We start from the raw sequence: 19,499 nt of genomic DNA, 5'->3' as shown, positions 1-19,499 counted from the left end.
GTAATTTTAACACGCTGTCAGTTGTTTTAAGCTTTTATTTTATTAGAATTATAATTAGACACCCTTGTGGTGACGGGTTAAGAATTTCACCACCCCCTTTCTTCCCGTAGAAGGCGACTGTGGGATATGGGGTAAATTGTGGCGTAGACGAGAGGCTGGCAGCCTGTCACTGCAATGTCACAGTTTCGTTTTCTTTCAACCCCTTATTTGCCAAGAGAGGCACTGTAACTTTAGCAGTTTCATGTGCTCTGCCTACCCCTTTATGGGCGTGATTGTATGTATGTGATTAGACATAATTTAGCGAAAAGTTTCCGTAGTCTAAAAATTGACATTCAAATGAATGACTATTCTTTTTAACAGAAAATTCTAGTACTTCTATATACCTACGCATTTTTTGATCTACAGGGTAGCCATTCTGACACGGTGTACGAAGTGACAGACGAACCACTTCTTTGGTCGCCGGCGAGACGGCATCGGCAAGCCGATAAACTTCGACTGCGCGCGCATCAGGTAATATTTAGTTTCGTTATATTTTTCTAAAAACAATTGTGAAGAAAATGAAAGAAAAAGACAAGTGTATGTGGCACGGGTCACCTTCAAGATAGTAATTCTAATTAGTCGGTGAGCGTTCAGAAACGCTTCTTATTTAGTACATATTACGTTATTCTAGTATTACGTTCGTATATACGCTATTCATTTAGTTTGAGTAGAAATCAAGTTTTCTTAAGTGCGTTTTCACATTATCCCATCCGGTATCGGATGTCGGAAGGACTTCAAAGGCAAAAATCAATGATGGTGTCTTCAATGTATGGGATATGGGTCCTACATCCGATATCAGATCGGATAATGTGAAAACGCACTAATTCGGTTCACGTTCTTATATCTACGAAGCTTCGACGTTGAATAAATATTGTTGATATTCTCAGTTTACTATAGGTACTATACTGCGCACTAGCAAATACTATATAAACTCTAGAGTTAATACGTGCAGCTTCTGACGTTTCCCATACAATGGAGCGGCAACAATTTTACTAGCGCCATCTAGCGGTACGAGTTGTTCAAAGTAGTTTGTCAGACTTTTATTTTAGTAAATTAAAATAGAAAATGCGATTACTTGATCTACTTTAACATTTTTAGACGGAATAAAACAAAAAAATAAGAATGTGTGACTTTTTTTAATTTTATACTGTATGAACTAAACTATTTTGATCAACTCATGCCGCTAGGGGCGCTAGTATCGCATGTTGCCAACTTTGGCACCAAGCTGCACGTATTAACTCGTAGAGTTTACATAGTATTTGGCACTAGTTCTATAAGCTTTTTCGCATCGGTGCGTCTCTAACTCTCTATCGCATTTACAATTAGTGCGAAAAGGACGGCTTGACGCATCATTTATCGCGCGACCATGCTTGCCTGCCTGGTGTCATAGGTATATGATGTGTTGGTTTGTTATGTTTGTGGAACAGTCCGCGTGGTCCCGAGCCTGCCGCGCCGCCGCCGCCGCGCCGGGCCTTATTGTTTGTGCGCATACTGAGAGAAAGATGAACTATCGGATCCTGCTCAATGTAAGTTTAATACACTTACATTACACACATTATTCCCAGTATATATAACATCATATTGCACTGTGTTAATAGGGCGGTAAACGGGAATTTCGAATTAAGTGCAAATTAAAACCTGAAGCTTTAGGCGAGGGCCTTATTCGTAGAAGTTTATGTACCGCACGTGCGGTCCTTGGAAAGTACACAATGTTTTTCGTAATTTCAGGGATAGAAAGGGAAATAAGGAGACTTTCCTTACATTTTTAACCTAATTACATGCATTAAAAAAAAAGCGCTGGTGGCCTAGCGGTAAGAACGTGCGACTTTCGATCCGGAGGTCGCGGGTTTGAACCCCGCCTCGTACCAATGTGTTTTTCGGAACTTATGTGCGAAATGTCATTTGATATTTGCCAGTCGCTTTTCGGTGAAGGAAAACATCGTGTGGAAAGCGGACTAATTCCAATGCAGTCATTTTCGTAAAACTAGTGCCTACGCCAAATCCTGGGATTAGTTGTCAAAGCGGACCCCAGGCTCCCATGAGCCGTGGCAAATGCCGCGAGGAGGATGATGATGTAATAAACGGTAATTTTAAATTTTCTCCCCCAGGTAACACTCTCGGAGCTCTGCCCCCAACTGACCAAGATCGTGACCCTCCTCCCCTACTTCCTGGTGTACAACGACAGTAAGCGGCACCTGCGGTTCATGGAGGAGAACGAGGCGGCGGACCTCTGGATAGACCTGGCGCCGCAGCAGTGCACACCGTTCTGGCCTCAGACCGACTCCATGGCTATGCACTGCAAGTACAGGTAACTCATTCCATTCACAACACACATCAACAAAATTATCAATAATCTAAAAAAGTTCAACAACACCTAAAGAATGATTTACCACAGCTTCAAGGTGAATGGTCGCCCGTATCCTAGCGAGGGCCATTCATCTTCAAAAACAACAGTTAATAAAATAAAAAAATCCCGTTGGCCGTAACGTCTATTTCAGACTATTTGAGGTGTAAAATTCGAGGGGCACCTTGTTTAGGGTTCCGTAGTCAACTTAAACTAGGAATCCGTATAATTTCACCATGTCCGTCCGTCCGTCCGCCCGCGGATAATCTTAGTGACCGTTATTAGCACTAGAAAGCTGGGTACCAATATGTATATCAATCACGCCGACAAAGTGGTAAAATAACAAGTGGAAAAAAAATATATTTATAAGGAAACCCGAATCGTATTGAATTGAATGACGTCACGGTCAACTGAGTTACTTTATATATTACTACCTGACTTATTAAATAGAAATTGGATTTAAAAATAACTTCTCTCCATGTTATTCTTATAATTATCTGATGCTTTATTTCGTGCAAGTTTCACTATTGCTTGTGCTACCTCGGAAGCGCGAGTTTGAGTCTCATTCGAGACATAAAACATTCCATTTTTTTATAGATTGATTTATTTACTTATTTCTTTTTTGTCTCGATTGATTAAGTATCAAAATTTCATCACTTGTTAACAGGGACTCGGGAGTCGTGAGCCAGCATTTCCCGATAACGAAGAATCATTTTACAGTACTGAGAATGGATAAGGGGGTGAGTGATTTTATTGTATTATTTGTGTTGAAATAAATAAATAAATAAATAAATATTATAGGACATTCTTACACAGATTGACTGAGGCCCACGGTAAGCTCAAGAAGGCTTGTGTTGTGGGTACTCAGACAACGATATATATAATATATAAATACTTATATACATCGAAAACATCCATGACTCAGGAACAAATATCTGTGCTCATCACACAAATAAATGCCCTTACCGGGATTCGAACCCGGGACCGCGGCGCAGCAGGCAGGGTCACTACCGACTGCGCCAGACCGGTCGTCAAAATAAATAAATAAATGTTATTACTTCGTCCCTCGTGAGTCCCAACGTTCTTTTAAAAGAACAATAACTTTTGAACCATAATGTAACAAGAAAAAGCTCTCTGGGATTAGGAACATAAATAAATAGAAACATTATTATTATTATATTATTTGATACACTAGCAGCTGATAGCTGATGCGTGTATATCACTGCACTTGTTGTTCTATAGTTAATGTTTATATTTTAGTTTTAAATGTTTATCAAGTCTGTTTTTGAAACTGTTCACTGAGGGAGCACTTATCACTGTTTCTGGTAGTTTATTCCACTCGCGTACGACACGGTTTGATAGGAAGTGCTTCCTAGGATTGCTTGTGCTGGGAACGCGAGTAATTTTCAAGCTGTGGCCTCTAAGACGGTGATTCTTACTCATAACAAACAGGTCCTTAAGTTCAGGTAAGTCATAATAGTCATGTATGATCTTGAATTAGTTTGATTAGTTTCTTTATTTTTAATATTTTCTACATTATTTTTGGTGGTGCTGCAAAAACATTATTATCTAACTTACCACCTCATGTTCTTAAACTATTTGAGCGTCTTAAAGTATTAATCATAAATAAATTAGTTTAAATTAGGTACACCACAGTCTTTACTAGAAACCTAGGCTATCTAGGTTACCCGTTAGTAGGTATTAGGTTATATTATAAAGATATACGCGATCCACTTGTTTTCTATTAGTCTGTAACGTATTATTATGTAACATATAGACTATTCCTTGTGACATATAAACAATAGGTTCATATCTTAATAATGTCCATTTAAAATTGTAGGACATTAATTATTATCATCATTCTGTCCCGGTCCGTTTCGGCCGGACCGGACCTACTAATTCAACGTTTCTGTTCCCAGCGTAGAATGTAACTTGTAGAACTGTAACTTTGTCCGTTAAGTCATTGTCCATATTTAGTTTTGGACTTCTGCCTTTCTAAAGAAAGCGTCCCATCACTATGCAAAGTATAAGCTGTCCCCTGCGACCGATGGGTCCATATCTTAACAGCTTTAAGATGCGCGTCGCTCTGTTCCTTCGCGGCTGAGATAGGGGCCGCTGGTTCTAGGGGCACGGAGGGTGATGAATATGATGACGATGATAGTGAAGATGATGATGATGAAGATGATGGCGGTGGTGGAGGTGGGCTGTATTTTGAGCTTGACGTTACCTGTAAAAATGAAGTGTTTTTGTTTACATTATTGGATGTTGTTATAGCTTATGGGGATATTTGGTCCCGAGTAGACTAGACGTCTTTTAACTAAACCATATTTGGCTGTGAATCTATCTGTCGGTTATGCTACTTAGTAGATCAATGCAAGGGCATTTATTTGGTAGACTTGTATGAGGATAACAGAAATAATGTAATGTAATGATCAATGATATTAAGTAAATTTAGAAAGTCTTTAAATACGTAGTTATGACCATTAACCATTTCCACTCTTTAGGGCCAGTTGCATCAACCATATTTGACAGACACATCATCACGCAGCAGACGACTATGGAACTTCCCATATTATAAAATTTAACGAACGCTTTGACGGTGACAGACGGTTTGATGCAACCGGCCCTTATACTCGTATTTGTTATAAAAACTACCAGTGGCGACGCGTGAAAATTTTTGCTGGTAAAGCCAGAGGGGTTTTGGGATCTGTTTTGTAGGGACTTCTACAGATACTGCACTTTCTCGGAACCCGTTGGGAATCGAGTTGTATCGACGCTACTGAAAACTACGGAAAATTTTGACAGAGTTTTCTTTCATTACTTACTGTATAATGTGGCACTTTGTACGAACTGACTGTATCCAATTTATGAGCATTACTCATCAAAGGAAGATCTCCAAAATTCTCCACCTTATATCCGGGCCTTACTACCGTTGGCACATTATTTGTATAGGATATATCAAAGTCTTCTTCTCGCAAATTAACAGGTTTTGGCAATAGTTCCTCTCTTTGTATATCCTGTTTAGGCATACCATTTATCTCATGATGTATATACGCGTTTAAATATGATATCTGTTTATTTTGCATTGATTCTTCTGTTGACATATTTGGAGTTTCATGATTGATGTAAACTATTTTTGATTGCGTTGCATCTTCTACGTAGTTTAGTAAATCTGTTGGTGCGTATGGGCCGTTGTATTTATTATAATTTTCTTGTGGTTTAGGCCTGAATTCTTCAGTATTTTGGGATCTAATAGGCCCATTATAAACATCGTCTTGTGGCTTGAAATGAACAGGGATTGATTCTGATTCTACCCATGGTCCGTTGCTATTATATTTGTCTGATTCATAGATTTTATAAGGACCGTTAAAAGAAAACCCTGAAGTAGGATGTTCAGTTTCTTTAACTCTACTTTCATCTCGCTTGTAAGGTCTCCTTTCAACTGAATTTTCTCTATATCTTTCTTTATCGCTGGCCATATCTATGAGCTTATCCAAATCTTGCTTACTTAAGTATTTCACTATGTTATTTATGTCTTCGTCTCTTAAGCCGTCATTGGGTCTTTTACTAACCTTAGGTCTTGGATCATAGGGTCTTCCTGGGTAAGGTTCATCATCATCCATCATGTACCCTGGAGGGGGTGTTATAGAAAATGCCCCCTTTACTGGGTAAATGTTTGGGGGTCGCCTGTAGAATCTAGATGGATAGGAGTAGTACTTTCCACGTTTTACTCGAATGTGTATAGTTTCGTTTAGAAATGCATCTTCACTGAAAACGGCACTGAATAATGTTATTAGCACTGTCACTGAAATTATATTACACATTTTTAAAGGTTTCTATATGATTTTTTTTTAATAACTTATAGTGTTTCCAACCTTGGGTTCTACTGAAAACTGAGCTCCAGCGAACATTTTTCATGTCTTATAATAGTTGAGATGAAAGTGGTGTAAATTGAATTAACACATCCATCTTCGACGCACCGTTACGACTTTGTCGCTTTAACGCGGAAGTAAGTGGCGCCAAATGATGCAGTTAAACTAGTGAAAGTGACAAGGTTGTATGTTTCAGAGTAGTACGATGTACGGATGCAGTTATGCAATATGTCGTTATGCTGTGTTATGATATGACTTCCGAATAGTGTCGAAATGTACTAGTAGGTATTATTTATTTTTTTAGACATCGGTTTACCAAATTCTACTTACCATTTGATTTGAAATATGAAATGAAAATACAGCGTTTATATCTAACTTTATATTGCCTAGGATCAGAATTATTAGGAGGTACGAGGTACCTACATACACGTGTAACTTGCATAATAAATAAAGACTTTCAAGGTAATAAAATACGAGTGTTTAGAACAGGTTGATTTCATCATCCTCTTTTGCGTTATCCCAGCATTTCCGGCGGCTCATGGGAGCCTGGGGTCCGCTTTGACAACTAATCCCAAGATTTGGCGTAGGCACTAGTTTTACGAAAGCGACTGCCATCTGACCTTCCAACCCGAAGGGTAACTAGACCTTATTGGAATTAGTCCGGTTTCCTCACGATGTTTTCCTTCACCGAAAAGCGACTGGCAAATATCAAATGGCATTTCGCACATAAGTGAAAAACTCATTGGTGCTAGCCGGGGTTCGAACCCGCGACCTCCAGAACGAAAGTCGCACGCACTTACCGCTAGGCTATCAGCGCTTATTTGTTCATTTAAAAAAAACTAATAATGATATAAATTTATAATAAAGTAGGTATGCTCAACTGTTCGTAAATGTGTCTTTAGTTTATCGTAACTCTAAAACTAAAAGTATTATTAACGTTTTTCTTTCTAGTCGGCGATCTCAGTAGAAGTGACTGGAGGTACAGACCGTCCATTCACCATCACCTTCAAGCCGTATACGGCAGGCGACGCGCCCGTACGCATTGACAACTTGTGTGACGACCTGTTCCTCAAACTACACCAGAAGGAATCTGGACAGGTGGGTGTGATTTGTACTAAAAATTGCTTGGGATTGTAAGTCTAGAGTCAAAGGAATTTTGGCCAAGATGGGACACGCTGACAACACTGATTGTCGTATGTGTGGCGAAGAGGAAGAGACCATCAGACATCTAATGTGTGAATGTCACACCCTCGCCAGACAAAGAGTGAAGAACTTTGGAGCAGGCTACCTGGTGCCAAAGGACTTCAGAGAGCTACCCGTGAGCCTCATCATCCGATACGTGGAGATGGTCGAGAAGCTCCTGAGTAGCTGAAGGATCTTAGTATCGTGGGGGTTAATTGCACAAAAGATCCCGATGGGTCGAAGTGTATCCGTAAGGGCCAGATTTAAGATAAGATAAGATAAGTCTAGAGTCACATTTCGTATTGTAAGAATGATTAGGAAGACGTACAATAATTACAGTCAGTCTGTATGTGCTTCTTGTCTCTTACAATGTCATTATGAGATTACGTTGAGGCACTCTGTTCGGTCCTTGTTTGTTTATTTTTCTTTCTGACTCTTGGAGACCATATACATCTCCAAGGAAAAAAGTAGATTAAGTATACATATTTTTTTTTTTCCTTTGCTTAAGACAACAAGAGTCTTTTACAACTCTAAAGTTATTTTAGTTATTCGGTTTTTTTCTTCATGTATAATTTTTTTTAGATGTACTTTGACACTTAGAGACTCTATACATCTCTAACATCTCTTATTAATAATCATATTAATAGCTTTGTACTTTGTATAATTTCTTGTGTTAATATTTTTTTTTATGAATACTTTTGCTTATTAAATTGTATCTTGTTTTTTTTTAATGCATGTTAAATATAAGATGTAATGTTTTGAAAAGAAGTGGCCCGCCGAGTTTCTTGCCGGTCCCATAGTGGATACCCTCCTCCAACTGAGGGGGGACTGAAATCTTCTCGAGGCTGAGGCGTAGGGTTAGAGCCGGCGTAGTTTTATTTGACGTTCATAAGCGCATTGTAATATGCCTACTTGGAAAATAAATATTTCATTTCATTTCATTTCATTAGGTGGTCTTACCTGGGTTAAAATTCCAGGCACACCAAGTATTGTACCTCTAGTCTTGGGCAGTATTTACAAGCTTTACTTTGATAAGTATAAGAGTTATGAATTAATGGGAAAGTATATGTGTTTGTTTGTCCGTCTTTCACGTCAAAACGGAGCGACGAATTAACGTGATTTTTAAGTGGAGATAATTGAAAGGATAGAGAGTGATATGGGCTACTTTTGTCTCTTTTTAATTCCCCACTTCCCTAAAATGGAGGGTAGGAGTTTGTATGGAGCATTTTGTAGTTTTTGAATTTAATGCGAGCGAAACCGCGGAGAAAAGCTAGTCTAATGATTAAATCCTAACATTAAGCGCACAATACAAGAAAATATTAAATAAGTGATAAAATACTTGTCTTCTGTTACAGGTGGCACTGCTAAGTCCTTACCAGTCCATGTTGTACACGTGGGACGATCCTAGCAAAGAGCGGCAGTTGATGTGGAACATTTACAACAATAAGGGAAAGGGATACATCGCTGACTTTAGCCAGGATGGGTAAATATATACCTACTCTTTTTTAATTCAGTCAGACTCAGAAATATATTACCATCAAAACATATAAGTTATTATAAGGAAATTAATGACAATATCAAAATCATTTATCACGCAAATAGGCCGCAGGAGCACTTTTACACGTCGTATCATATTATATTAAGGTGGCTCGCCTAGGTTACCCGAAGCTCAGGCTGCGTTAGATGGCGTTAATCTGCAAATTACCGGTCTTATTTTTTTTGTGGAGTCGTACAGGCATTTATATACTTTCAATTATGCTTCGCGAACATTTAATATTAAAATTGACGTATTACAACATACATTCAACTTCTCATTGTAACGTTAATCCCCTTAATGTAGATAAATTTACTATTTTACACTATTTTTAAGTACCACTCACACATACAAACAGTGTTTTTGTATTCCTTCTAGTCGATAATTTCACGCGGCGACAGCTTGTTTAAATAGCCTTGCGGTAAATACGTGCCATCGCATGATTTGCATGGAAGTACTGGGTTCGAATCCAGGACTTTTTCTCTTTTTAGGGTTCCGTACCTCAAAAGGAAAAAACGGAACCCTTATAGGATCACTTTGTTGTCCGTCTGTCCGTCCGTCCGTCCGTCCGTCTGTCAAGACCCTTTTTCTCAGGAACGCGTGGAGGTATGAAGCTGAAATTTATATCAATTACTCAGGTCTACTGTCCCTTGAAGCTGTGAAAAAATCAAACTTCTAAGCCAACGCAATCAAAAGATAGAGCCGTTTATGCCGCAAATTTTCGACACTTGCAAGGGAATCAAAACCTACAGGGTGCTTCCCGTGAACTCAGAATCTTGAAATTTGGTACGAAGCAACGTCTTATAGCATAGATAAAGGAAAAATTACGAAAACCATAAATTTTTAGTTACATCACATAATATATTTTTTTTTAATAATTTTAACCTTACTACCCATTTCCTCATAAACGCGTAGAGGTATTAAATTGAAATTCATACCAAATACTCAGGTCTATAATACCTTTAAGCTGTAACAAAATCAAACTTCTATGTCAACGCAATCAAAAGAAACAGCAATTTAAGCTGCATATTACGGAACCCTCGGTGCGCGAGTCCGACTCGCACTTGGCCGGTTCTTTTTTTTTAATACTACGTCGGTGGCAATTAAGCATACGGTCCGCCTGATGGAAAGCGGTCACCGTAACCTATGGACGCCTGCAACTCAAAGAGTGTCGTATGCGCGTTGCCGCCCCATTAGAAACTTGTACACTCCCCTTTGCTGTGTGTGCACAGCAAAAATGAGTGTACAAGTTCAAAGGAGAGTTTGGGTTGCCGACGACTGAAAGGACAATAGACGGAACAAATTAGTTCCGTCCCTCCCGTCGTCAGCACCCCGCACCCTCGTTGAGCTCTGCCAGCCTTACTCACCGGCAGGAACACAACACTGTGAGACACTATTTTTTGTTTTATTATTATACATAAATGTATATGTACTCGTACAGTAGTTACTGAGCGTTTTCCACAAAACAGATTAAAAACCTATTCTCTTACATGGTAATAATTTTTGGGTTCGTCGAACTCAGAATTTCTAACATAATTATCCTAATCTGATATTTTAAAAAAATCCAAAAAGTATAGTTAAATTTTAGTTTCTAAAGTACGATTCGAATGATTTTTTTTCTAATTGTATGTATGTATGTATAAACTCTTTATTGTACAAAACACAAAACACAAATATGACACAGGATAGACAGTACAAAGGCGAACTTATCCCTTTAAGGGATTTCTTCCAGCTAACCTTTGAGTAGGTGAAATGTGATGAAAAATGGTAGACAAATATAGCACTTAGTACAACAGTTTATAGGAAAGCCCATAAAAATATAAAAGAGACTAAAACAAAAAAATAATAAAATAAAATTGGAATAAAAGGTACATCAAATATAAAGAATATATAACAATATATATATATTTTTATATATTTTAATATATATTTTTATATAGTATCTATAACTAGTTACAAACAAGTCATCCATGTTCCGATAGCCACAGCTTTTTTAACTGCCCCTTGAGCGAGGCAACGGACTGCGATTTCCTTAAGGACGGAAGCAACTCATTCCAAAGTTGAACCGCTCGCATATTGTTTATTTTCGATGGAGCAAGGGTATTCAAATCGCTTTTGAAATCCTAAATTAGTAAATGAAAATGCAATAGTTAACTGAGTATCGTAGTGCTTTAAAAACTCAAGTGGACTTTTTTTATCTAAGGAGTAATTTCGAGAATATATTATATTTAGCGAGGGTATTAAAAGTTGTGTTTTATATCTCAACTTAATAAATAGAAAATCAAAATGACAATAAAAAAATCAATATGTTCTCTAAGATAAAATTGATACCTTCGGCTCTCCATTCTTGCTCGGTCAATAAAAAATACGAAATTTATATCCAAAAAAAATACAAAAAGTTTATAGAATCCCGGGATTCGAACGCAGTTTCACGGCGTGACAGGCGACTGATCACCAACGACGCCATTACATAACACGCTGTTACCGACGAAATTAGGCTATACGTATATAATTATTTAAATATAAATAATAATGTCAAATCCATACTAAAATTACAATAAGAAAGGGTGTGTGTCTGTTTGTTTGTCCGTCTTTCACGGCAAAACCGGAGCGACGAATTGACGTGATTATTTAAGGGGATTTAGTTGAAGGGATGGAGAGGAGAGTGACATAGGCTACCTTTTGTGTCTTTCTTACGCGAGCGAAGCCGCGGTCAAAACCTAGTTTATTATAAATGGGAAAAGCTGGTTACTCTATAATCTGAAGTGGAAGAATTCGTTGTTTCACCAAAGATAATGTGTGTTTGTTTGTCCGTCTTTCACGGCCAAACGGAGCGACGGATTGACATGTTTTTTAAGTGGAGATAGTTGAAGGGATGGAGAGTGACATATGCTACTTTTGTCTCTTTCTAACGCAAGCGAAGCCGCGGGCAAAAGCTAGTACAGCACGGGTAGCATGGTCGCGCGATAGACGATAAAATATCAGGCCGTCCCTGTCGCACTATTAGTAAGTGCGATTATAGGGACGGCCAGATTTTTTATCATTTATCGCGCGACCATAATTGCCTGCCTGGACCAGATTATATTGATGATAATTATTATTTGTAACCATTTAGTTAATATTGTCTTCAGTTACCGCGATAGTTACTCATGAAATAAAAACTATGAAAACGGATTAAATCGTGTATAATGAATTTACAATTCATCCCAACGTTTCGAACACTACAGCGTTCGTGGTCTCTGAGCTCAACGGGTGACTGAGGAAAAATTACAATGTGCAAAAGCTACCCACATACCTACATACATATTCATATAAGTATATTATAACTATTTAGTTGTTGAAGAAAAACATTCACACAACAATAACATAGGTCAACTAGCTGAGTAAATGTAAGGAAGTCAGCACATTACTAATACTATGCCCACACTGGCCACACTATGACCTATGTACCTGACGTGTAATATTTTATTTTATCAACAAAGGCATAATAAAGATTACAGTATTGTATTTTTGTATGAAAATTAAAAATAGGAAAGAAATATAGTAAGAGTCTTTTTTAATAGAATATTTATTCTATTAAAAAATATAAAAAAAACTTAATAAATCCAAAAAAAGTTCAAATGATTAAAAAAGACTCCGGTTAGGAACTCGAGATCTCCTGCTTCATAGTCAATGCATTTGACCGAGACGCCATTTCGATTTACACTAGCAGTGTCGAAATACACGATATGTATCTTTATTGACAAAATGCGTCATTATTTCTGAGTCTGCTTGAGTTAAGTAAACCAATATCTTTAAATAATTACTTGTCAAGAGCCAAGTGTCACTGATGACAATGTCAACTAAAAATGCGCGAAATATGACGGCTCTGTGTCTGTACACAAAATTTGGCACGCACATTTACGTAAAATTAATAAAAAATTCACATGGATTTGTCCATGATTTCTGTATGAAACAATGTATTTCGTTCAATACTGCGACGATGGATAATGTATAGTAGATGTATGCGCATATTTTTATTTAGTTGTAGTGTGCGGTGACTAAATAAATGGTAGATGTTTTTTGTATGGAAAGCGAGCCACCTTAAGTACAAAAGATTTAAAACTGACTAGAAATTACTTCGTCATTAATATATGTCATAAGTAAGTGCGTTTTTCACGTTATCCGATCCGATATCGGATGTAGGACCGACATCCCATATATTTAAGCCACCATTTTTGAATTTTGCCTTCAAAATCCTTCCTACATCCGTACGTAAAACGCACTTACATTAATTAATTATATTACCTTTTCTGAAAAAACACTTTGAAAACTTGCCACATCACTAGTCTTTCAAGTGCTACCTAAATGCCACGAGTTATCGATGTGTCATTATTTCTATTCGTACATGACCTGTAGCTAAGGATTGCTACCTTTCGCTATAGTTATTGTCTTTAATGCTTAATATGTGAGCGTGCACGGGAAAACGTCCCACTTTGTCGATTGCTATAAAGCCGCTTTGTCAGTTTATTCATAAAAATACAGGTAAATCTCGCCTTAATGGAAACCGACAAAATAGGACGTTTTACTAAACACACATATATGCATTCTTTTTCAGTAACGGCGAACAGAAAGTGAGCTTCCACTCAGTCAAGCATTCCACTCTGGTGGCCACCAGCAGTGTTACCTCCAAACTGTCTTCAACCCTCAAGCGTCTCACGCCCAAGTCTCCAGAACCCTGCTCCTCCAGCTCCGACGACTCTGACAACGAAGACCCTCACAAGAAGAAGATGAGGAAAGACAAAGTCATCGTCTACTGGATCTCCTACATGGAAGGATTACAACGAGTCTTCGTCCTGGCCCAAGACGAAAGAATAGCCTATCAGTACAAAATGAGAATCAACTCGGAAAAGAGCGACTACGAAGTCTACCTATCCTTAGCAGAAGTCAGTCTATCAGTCTGCGTTGACACGAAGCTTGGTGTTAAAGAACTAGCGCATCTAAGTGTGACGGATTCTTTACCGCTCTGGGAAGTCAATGTCAGCCATAAATGGAAGAAACTATCACCAGATTTAACAGCTTGGATTGAGGAGAAATATCAATCTGAACAAAAGAAATGCCAGTTAAAAGAATACATTCATATAGATTTAGAAAAAATGCAAATGACTAAACCATTCTTTTCAGAACTTCGAAGAACGTATAACCCAGGTGTTTGGTTACAGTTGAGAAAATCAGACACATTGACTTATTGTCATTTAAAATTACAGAGATTACAAATAGATAACCAGCTAAGCGAAGCTGTGTTCCCTAGTGTTTTATACCCAGCCCCTTTGCCAAACGCGCGATCTACGCGCGGCCCAAAACCGAGCATAGAACTTGTAGTTTTAAAGCAACACAGACCTGCTTTGAACCAAGATGTTTACAAATACTTAAAAGTACTAGTGCAAGAGCATTATGTGAATTTGGATAGGGGATTTGTTAACTACGTATTTGATATACTAAACCATTGGAAACTGGAAGAAAAGCCAGCTGTGAGACTAAGAGCGGATTTGGCTTTAGTTCATATGCCTTTACCGATCATAGCTCTGAAATCTCAGACTAGCGCGCAAAGGAATATAATTTTCGAGTTCGTCCACTTGTCACCGATAAAATTGGTGTTAAGTCTGTCTTCTAGGGGGTATTTTGGGGAGAACCCGAATAGTCCGACTAGGACGAGGTTTTGCAGTAAGAAGGAGAACCGGCCTAAGCTGTTTAATAGTGATTTGTTGGAGTACCTGTTTAATTCCTGGGGATCTTCACTGTGCGATATGAAGGATGTTGTTTTAAGGTAAGTCATAAGATTTTATTTTTCTATGTTTTATGGCCAATTTAGGGTCATCTAAACGGTTCAAGGCTTTAAGTACCTAATTAATTATTTGCATTGTATCAATAGTTAAATAATTTTGTACAAGTCATAGTAAGATATTTTTGCTAAGACAATTTCCACGCTGCAAAAGAAAAAAACAATGTTCATACAAGATAGCGTTTGCAATAAACCTTAGTTCTGCACATATTACGTAGTCATTATTACATAAATGTCCCGTTAGTCCGTCCGTTGACTTGACATGCTTTACTTATGCGAAAGGGAGTGTTAATTTGCATATTAAACGCTCGAATTAGCACGTCAGAGGGCGATATAGTTACGTAAATGTGACAATGATTTGGTAAACATTTCCTTAAAAAAATATCTTAGACAATTAAATTAGCCTTAATAGTAGACATACAGTTTAATTGTTTGTAAGCAATTACGAATGTATCCTTGGTTTTTGAATAAATGAATCTTACTATGATGATGATGATGATGATGATGATGATGAAGATGATGATTATATCCTGTTGTCCCTCATCAGGGGCATAGGGCTCTTAGGAAGGATTTCCACAGTTCCCGGTCCGATGCGGCCTCCTCAGGCGCGCCCAGCCGAGGCCCACTGAGCCAGCCTCCTACTACAATATTATTTGTGCCGTTTGTATATCCGAGGTCTTATATAGAGAGAGTACGTCGTAGACGTCGCATCGGACCGATAGACGGCGCCATCGTTCGTTGTAAGTCGCTCCGGCGTCACACCGCCGCGATGTTGGTAGTCCCGTTTTCCCCACTTGCAACATAAGGCTCCTCGCGCCCCAACCCGCCACCAGCCACCCTCATTGTTTCGTCGAACGCCGAAGTGACCGGTTGTCGCGTATTCCGTTCGAACATTTTTACAGCATGGTGTCTCGAAATTAATCTTTTAGTTTCTATTTCCTTGTTATTTCTGGTCAAACCAGAGTTATTCGTGTTTTTATTTAAAAAGTGGCTTATAACGTTTCGGAATTATGAAATTTTTCAATTTCAATTTTCACGTCAATTCTTTCTTCCCTTTTAATTTACGCTCGTTCTTCTTGAATAATGAGATATATTATGCCTCGCTAGCGATCATTATTCGTCTTTCGGGGTTCTCACGATAGAAATGAACGAGCGGTGCTTTATGATTCTACCCACTTTTTTGTAAGAAAGTTCCATGCTGTAAAAATCGTTACCGTTAATCAGTTTTCTTTTTTAAACTATTCGCATTTCCGAGACTAAAGTAGGAAGTGTTATCCGCGTATTAAAAGTTTCGCGCGAGAATATAAGCGGTAACGTAGGTAAGTTGCTCCGCCGGGGACCACGTGCTCCGGGGACCACGTGCTTCGCGACCGCGTGCTGCGCGACCTGCGGGCGGCGGCGGCGGCGGAGGGCGCGGTGAAGGAATACCGCGCTCCAAGGAGGTTTGAATTTCTCCGACGAATGGGTGAGCAGATTCATATTATTTTAGAAAGAACATGTTCGGTTTCCGATTCGGTGCGGAGGCCCCAAACCACGTGTCGGCGCCGGAACTTACTGTAGCGCTGCGATAGCGCCACTGACCGCGGCAGTGTTGTCCGCCGCGTCGGCGCCGCCGAAGTTGCGTAGAAGTTGCCTCCTCGTTAACGATGGCCATCTCTGCGGTGCCGCCGAACAACGTTGTGGCCGCCACATAGGCGTCGCGTGCGACGCTGTAAGTATGTCTGCTGCTGCCCCGACGCGAGCGCCGCGCCGTTAGTGATCTGTCGTCAATACGCAGGCTACCAGCGCGGCCACCTTCTGCCCCCGCCACAACGCCGCGAGCCTGCTGAAGCTGTCCACCAATATCGCTGGCCGCCACGCTTATGCTGGCGCCTCGATGGTGATGCAGAGCGTTCGTCTGCCGTGACAACGCCGCGATCCTGCTGAAGCTGTCCACCAGTATCCCTGGCCGCCACGCTTATGCTGGCGCCTCGATGGTGATGCAGAGCGTGCGTCTGCCTTGACAACGCCGAGAGCCTGCTGAAGCTGTCCACCAGTATCGCTGGCCGCCACGCTTATGCTGGCGCCTCGATGGTGATGCAGAGCGTGCGTCTGCCTTGACAACGCCGCGAGCCTGCTGAAGCTGTCCACCAATATCGCTGGCCGCCACGCTTATGCTGGCGCCTCGATGGTGATGCAGAGCGTTCGTCTGCCGTGACAACGCCGCGATCCTGCTGACTGTCCACCAGTATCGCTGGCCGCCACGGTTATGCTGGCGCCTCGATGGTAATGCAGAGCGTGCGTCAGCCCTGACAACGCCGCGATCCTGCTGTAGCTGTCCACCAGTATCGCTGGCCGCCACGCTTATGCTGGCGCCTCGATGGTGATGCAGCGAGCTCATCTGCCGTGACAACGCCGCGATCCTGCTGAAGCTGTCCACCAGTATCGCTGGCCGCCACGCTTATGCTGGCGCCTTGATGGTGATGCAGCGCGCTCATCTGCCGTGAAAACGCCGCGACCCTGCTGAAGCTGTCCACCAGTATCGCTGGCCGCCACGCTTATGCTGGCGCCTCGATGGTGATGCAGAGCGTTCGTCTGCCGTGACAAGCCTCAGTGGTGATGCGGAGCGTAATACTGTTAACCGCTGCACAGGCGTCGCAATCCTTCTGCTGCGTCTGCCGTGACATCGCCGCAAGCTACTTGAAGTTTTCCACCGGTGTCGTCGGCCGACACGCTGATGCTGGCGCCTTGATGTCGCCTCGATCGCACGAGGTAAGATTGCAGACGCGGCGACCTTCATCGCGCCACCGAGCGCAATACTGCGGCTGCCGCGAAGGCGTCGCTAATTTTCCTGCCGCGTTTGCCGTGACGACGCCGCGAACTCTGTCGATGCTGTTCACCGATGTAGCTGACTGTCATGCTGGCGCCGGTGCCTCCCGCGCTGACGGCGGCGACCTCGAGAGGGCCACCGAGCACGATACTGCGTGACGCGACAGGGGCATCGAAGACGCCTTTCGAGCTGACGACGGCCGTCTCAATCTCACCGTCGAACGTAACATCGTCTGCTGCAGTGACAAGCTGGTAAGATTGCTGATGTGGTCCCTTATTGGTACTGCTAGCCGCCACGCTGATAACGCCCGTCGCGCCTAAGATGTCACGCTCACCGCGAGCACTGTCTTCCCCTACAATGGTGCCACGACCATATCCGGGCTCCGTCTGCTACGGTATCGTTGCAGACTCTGTTGCTGACCAGGCTGATACTGCCCTCCAATGTGACGCCGGGCGCCGCTATCAGCTGACATCCCGTACACTATGGTATCCACTCTTCTCTTTCCAGTTCCCGTGAAGTACTTTGACAGTATTTACACTCTATTTTGACCAATGACTCCTCCGTCGCCGAAGTGAGAACAGATAAATTCTAAAGATGCTACGTCCTAACGTGGCTTGGCCACCCATAGTTGAACGAGGTAAGACGTCAATAACCGGACGAGGAGCCGCACTGCTGCGAGGGTGTCCTGACGATGTTCGCGAGCTATCTAATCGGAGAGGCGCCTCGCGAGACGACCCTGTGATTCCTGTACGTCGCTCATTGTGTAGGTCAAAGACATCGTAAAGGTTTGCGGAATTAAAAAAAAAAAAAAAAAAAAACTTTCAGAATGTCCAGATCTGAATTCGAGCCAGCGTGCTGCATCCTGAGCGTGCGTCTGTTTACCGGGCGGACACCAAAACCGATCGGTAATCTGGCCGCGGGGGTTCCAAGTACACGACGATTTCCCGGAGGCTTGTGGCGCCCCCTATCCATTCGAGAGATTAACTTATTCGCCGAGCCTCTAATAAACAAATTGGGAAAAATAAACCCGCTTCGCCTTAGTGAACTTGAGATTCCAGCTCAAAGCGAAAGGGGCCAGGAACTCAGGAGGACTTCAGTAGTTATCATCTGGCTCGACTATACCGAATTAATATAGAGCTTGATTCGATCGTAGAACCTGATTTCATCAATTTCACAACTTTCGTAGTCTACAGAGGGAGGTTGGTTTCCAGCATTACCTCGTACAGCTGACGATAGCTGTAGGCCAATCGCTCCTGTTTTGCTTGCATTTGCAGCCCGATAAGACCTTAAATAATCGGAATATTGTACAAAGTAAAGCTCTTCCGATGGAAAATAATCTTCAACAGGCGGTGGCGCTGGCGACTGAAGTGACATGCAGCCGGATTAAGGTTCGCATAGCACTATATGCTATGCACAGTTCGGTTGTATGTTATGTTATGCTGTACGATGGCAGGACTACATCTCTTCGGTTACGAGTAACTACGACAGTAACTGCTGACTCCAACAGACTGTCGTACGAGGTCAGTATGCACCCCCTGGGAGCCAAGTAAGTGACCTTCGGTGACCTCGCCTTCTTCTGCTTCGCCCGTCATCGTACCTCTTCGTCTGCGAGAGCCCTGCATTACGCCGTACAACGGTACGTATTAAGCCTCCGCCACACATAAAGCGCATTCCGCTTCGCTAACGCTACGCTATCAGCGCGCTGAATGCGCGCGCATTCCGCTCGCGTCCCGCGCGCGTTGCGCTCGCAATCCGCGCTCGTTAGTTCCCGCTAGTGCCCACTGGGCGCAACGCCAGCGTTTGTGCGGTGCACCGCCATTATTGCGCTCCGCCTACGCTCTCAAAGCGCGCATGTGTGGCGGTGTTTTAATTCACCCCTTGACCTGCTACCACGACGT

The 19,499-nt window shown here is 41.5% G+C and overlaps 2 protein-coding genes across 2 annotated transcripts in view; one reads left to right on the top strand and one right to left on the bottom strand.

The window, feature by feature from the left end:
- Nucleotides 1-19,499, top strand: part of LOC125229428 (vacuolar protein sorting-associated protein 13A-like) — a 93,397-nt gene that overhangs the window by 64,141 nt on the left and 9,757 nt on the right. The window contains exons 48-54 of the mRNA XM_048134256.1: nucleotides 406-510; nucleotides 1,467-1,565; nucleotides 2,148-2,347; nucleotides 3,051-3,123; nucleotides 7,207-7,353; nucleotides 8,793-8,920; nucleotides 13,569-14,777. Of these exons, the coding sequence (XP_047990213.1) occupies nucleotides 406-510; nucleotides 1,467-1,565; nucleotides 2,148-2,347; nucleotides 3,051-3,123; nucleotides 7,207-7,353; nucleotides 8,793-8,920; nucleotides 13,569-14,777 (1,961 nt within the window). The remainder of the gene's footprint in view (nucleotides 1-405; nucleotides 511-1,466; nucleotides 1,566-2,147; nucleotides 2,348-3,050; nucleotides 3,124-7,206; nucleotides 7,354-8,792; nucleotides 8,921-13,568; nucleotides 14,778-19,499) is intronic.
- Nucleotides 3,919-6,214, bottom strand: LOC125229427. Its single transcript, XM_048134255.1, has 2 exons — nucleotides 5,209-6,214; nucleotides 3,919-4,610 (listed from the first exon to the last, which is right to left on the bottom strand). Exons 1-2 carry the CDS (start codon nucleotides 6,205-6,207, stop codon nucleotides 4,344-4,346), a joined length of 1,266 nt encoding a protein of 421 aa, XP_047990212.1. The 5' UTR covers nucleotides 6,208-6,214; the 3' UTR covers nucleotides 3,919-4,343.

The sequence above is a fragment of the Leguminivora glycinivorella genome, chromosome 9 (genome assembly GCF_023078275.1).
Source record: "Leguminivora glycinivorella isolate SPB_JAAS2020 chromosome 9, LegGlyc_1.1, whole genome shotgun sequence".
Taxonomy (NCBI): domain Eukaryota; kingdom Metazoa; phylum Arthropoda; class Insecta; order Lepidoptera; family Tortricidae; genus Leguminivora; species Leguminivora glycinivorella.
The sequence above is the reverse complement of the archived record's forward strand: the minus strand, read 5'-3'. Positions and strand labels throughout refer to the sequence as shown.

Coding starts and splice junctions, on each gene's coding strand:
- LOC125229427 (XM_048134255.1), bottom strand. CDS start 6,207: ATGTGTAATATAATTTCAGTGACAGTGCTAATAACATTATTCAGTGCC. Junction 4,611..5,208: donor ACAAAGTGCCACATTATACA/GTAAGTAATGAA, acceptor TCATTTTTACAG/GTAACGTCAAGCTCAAAATA.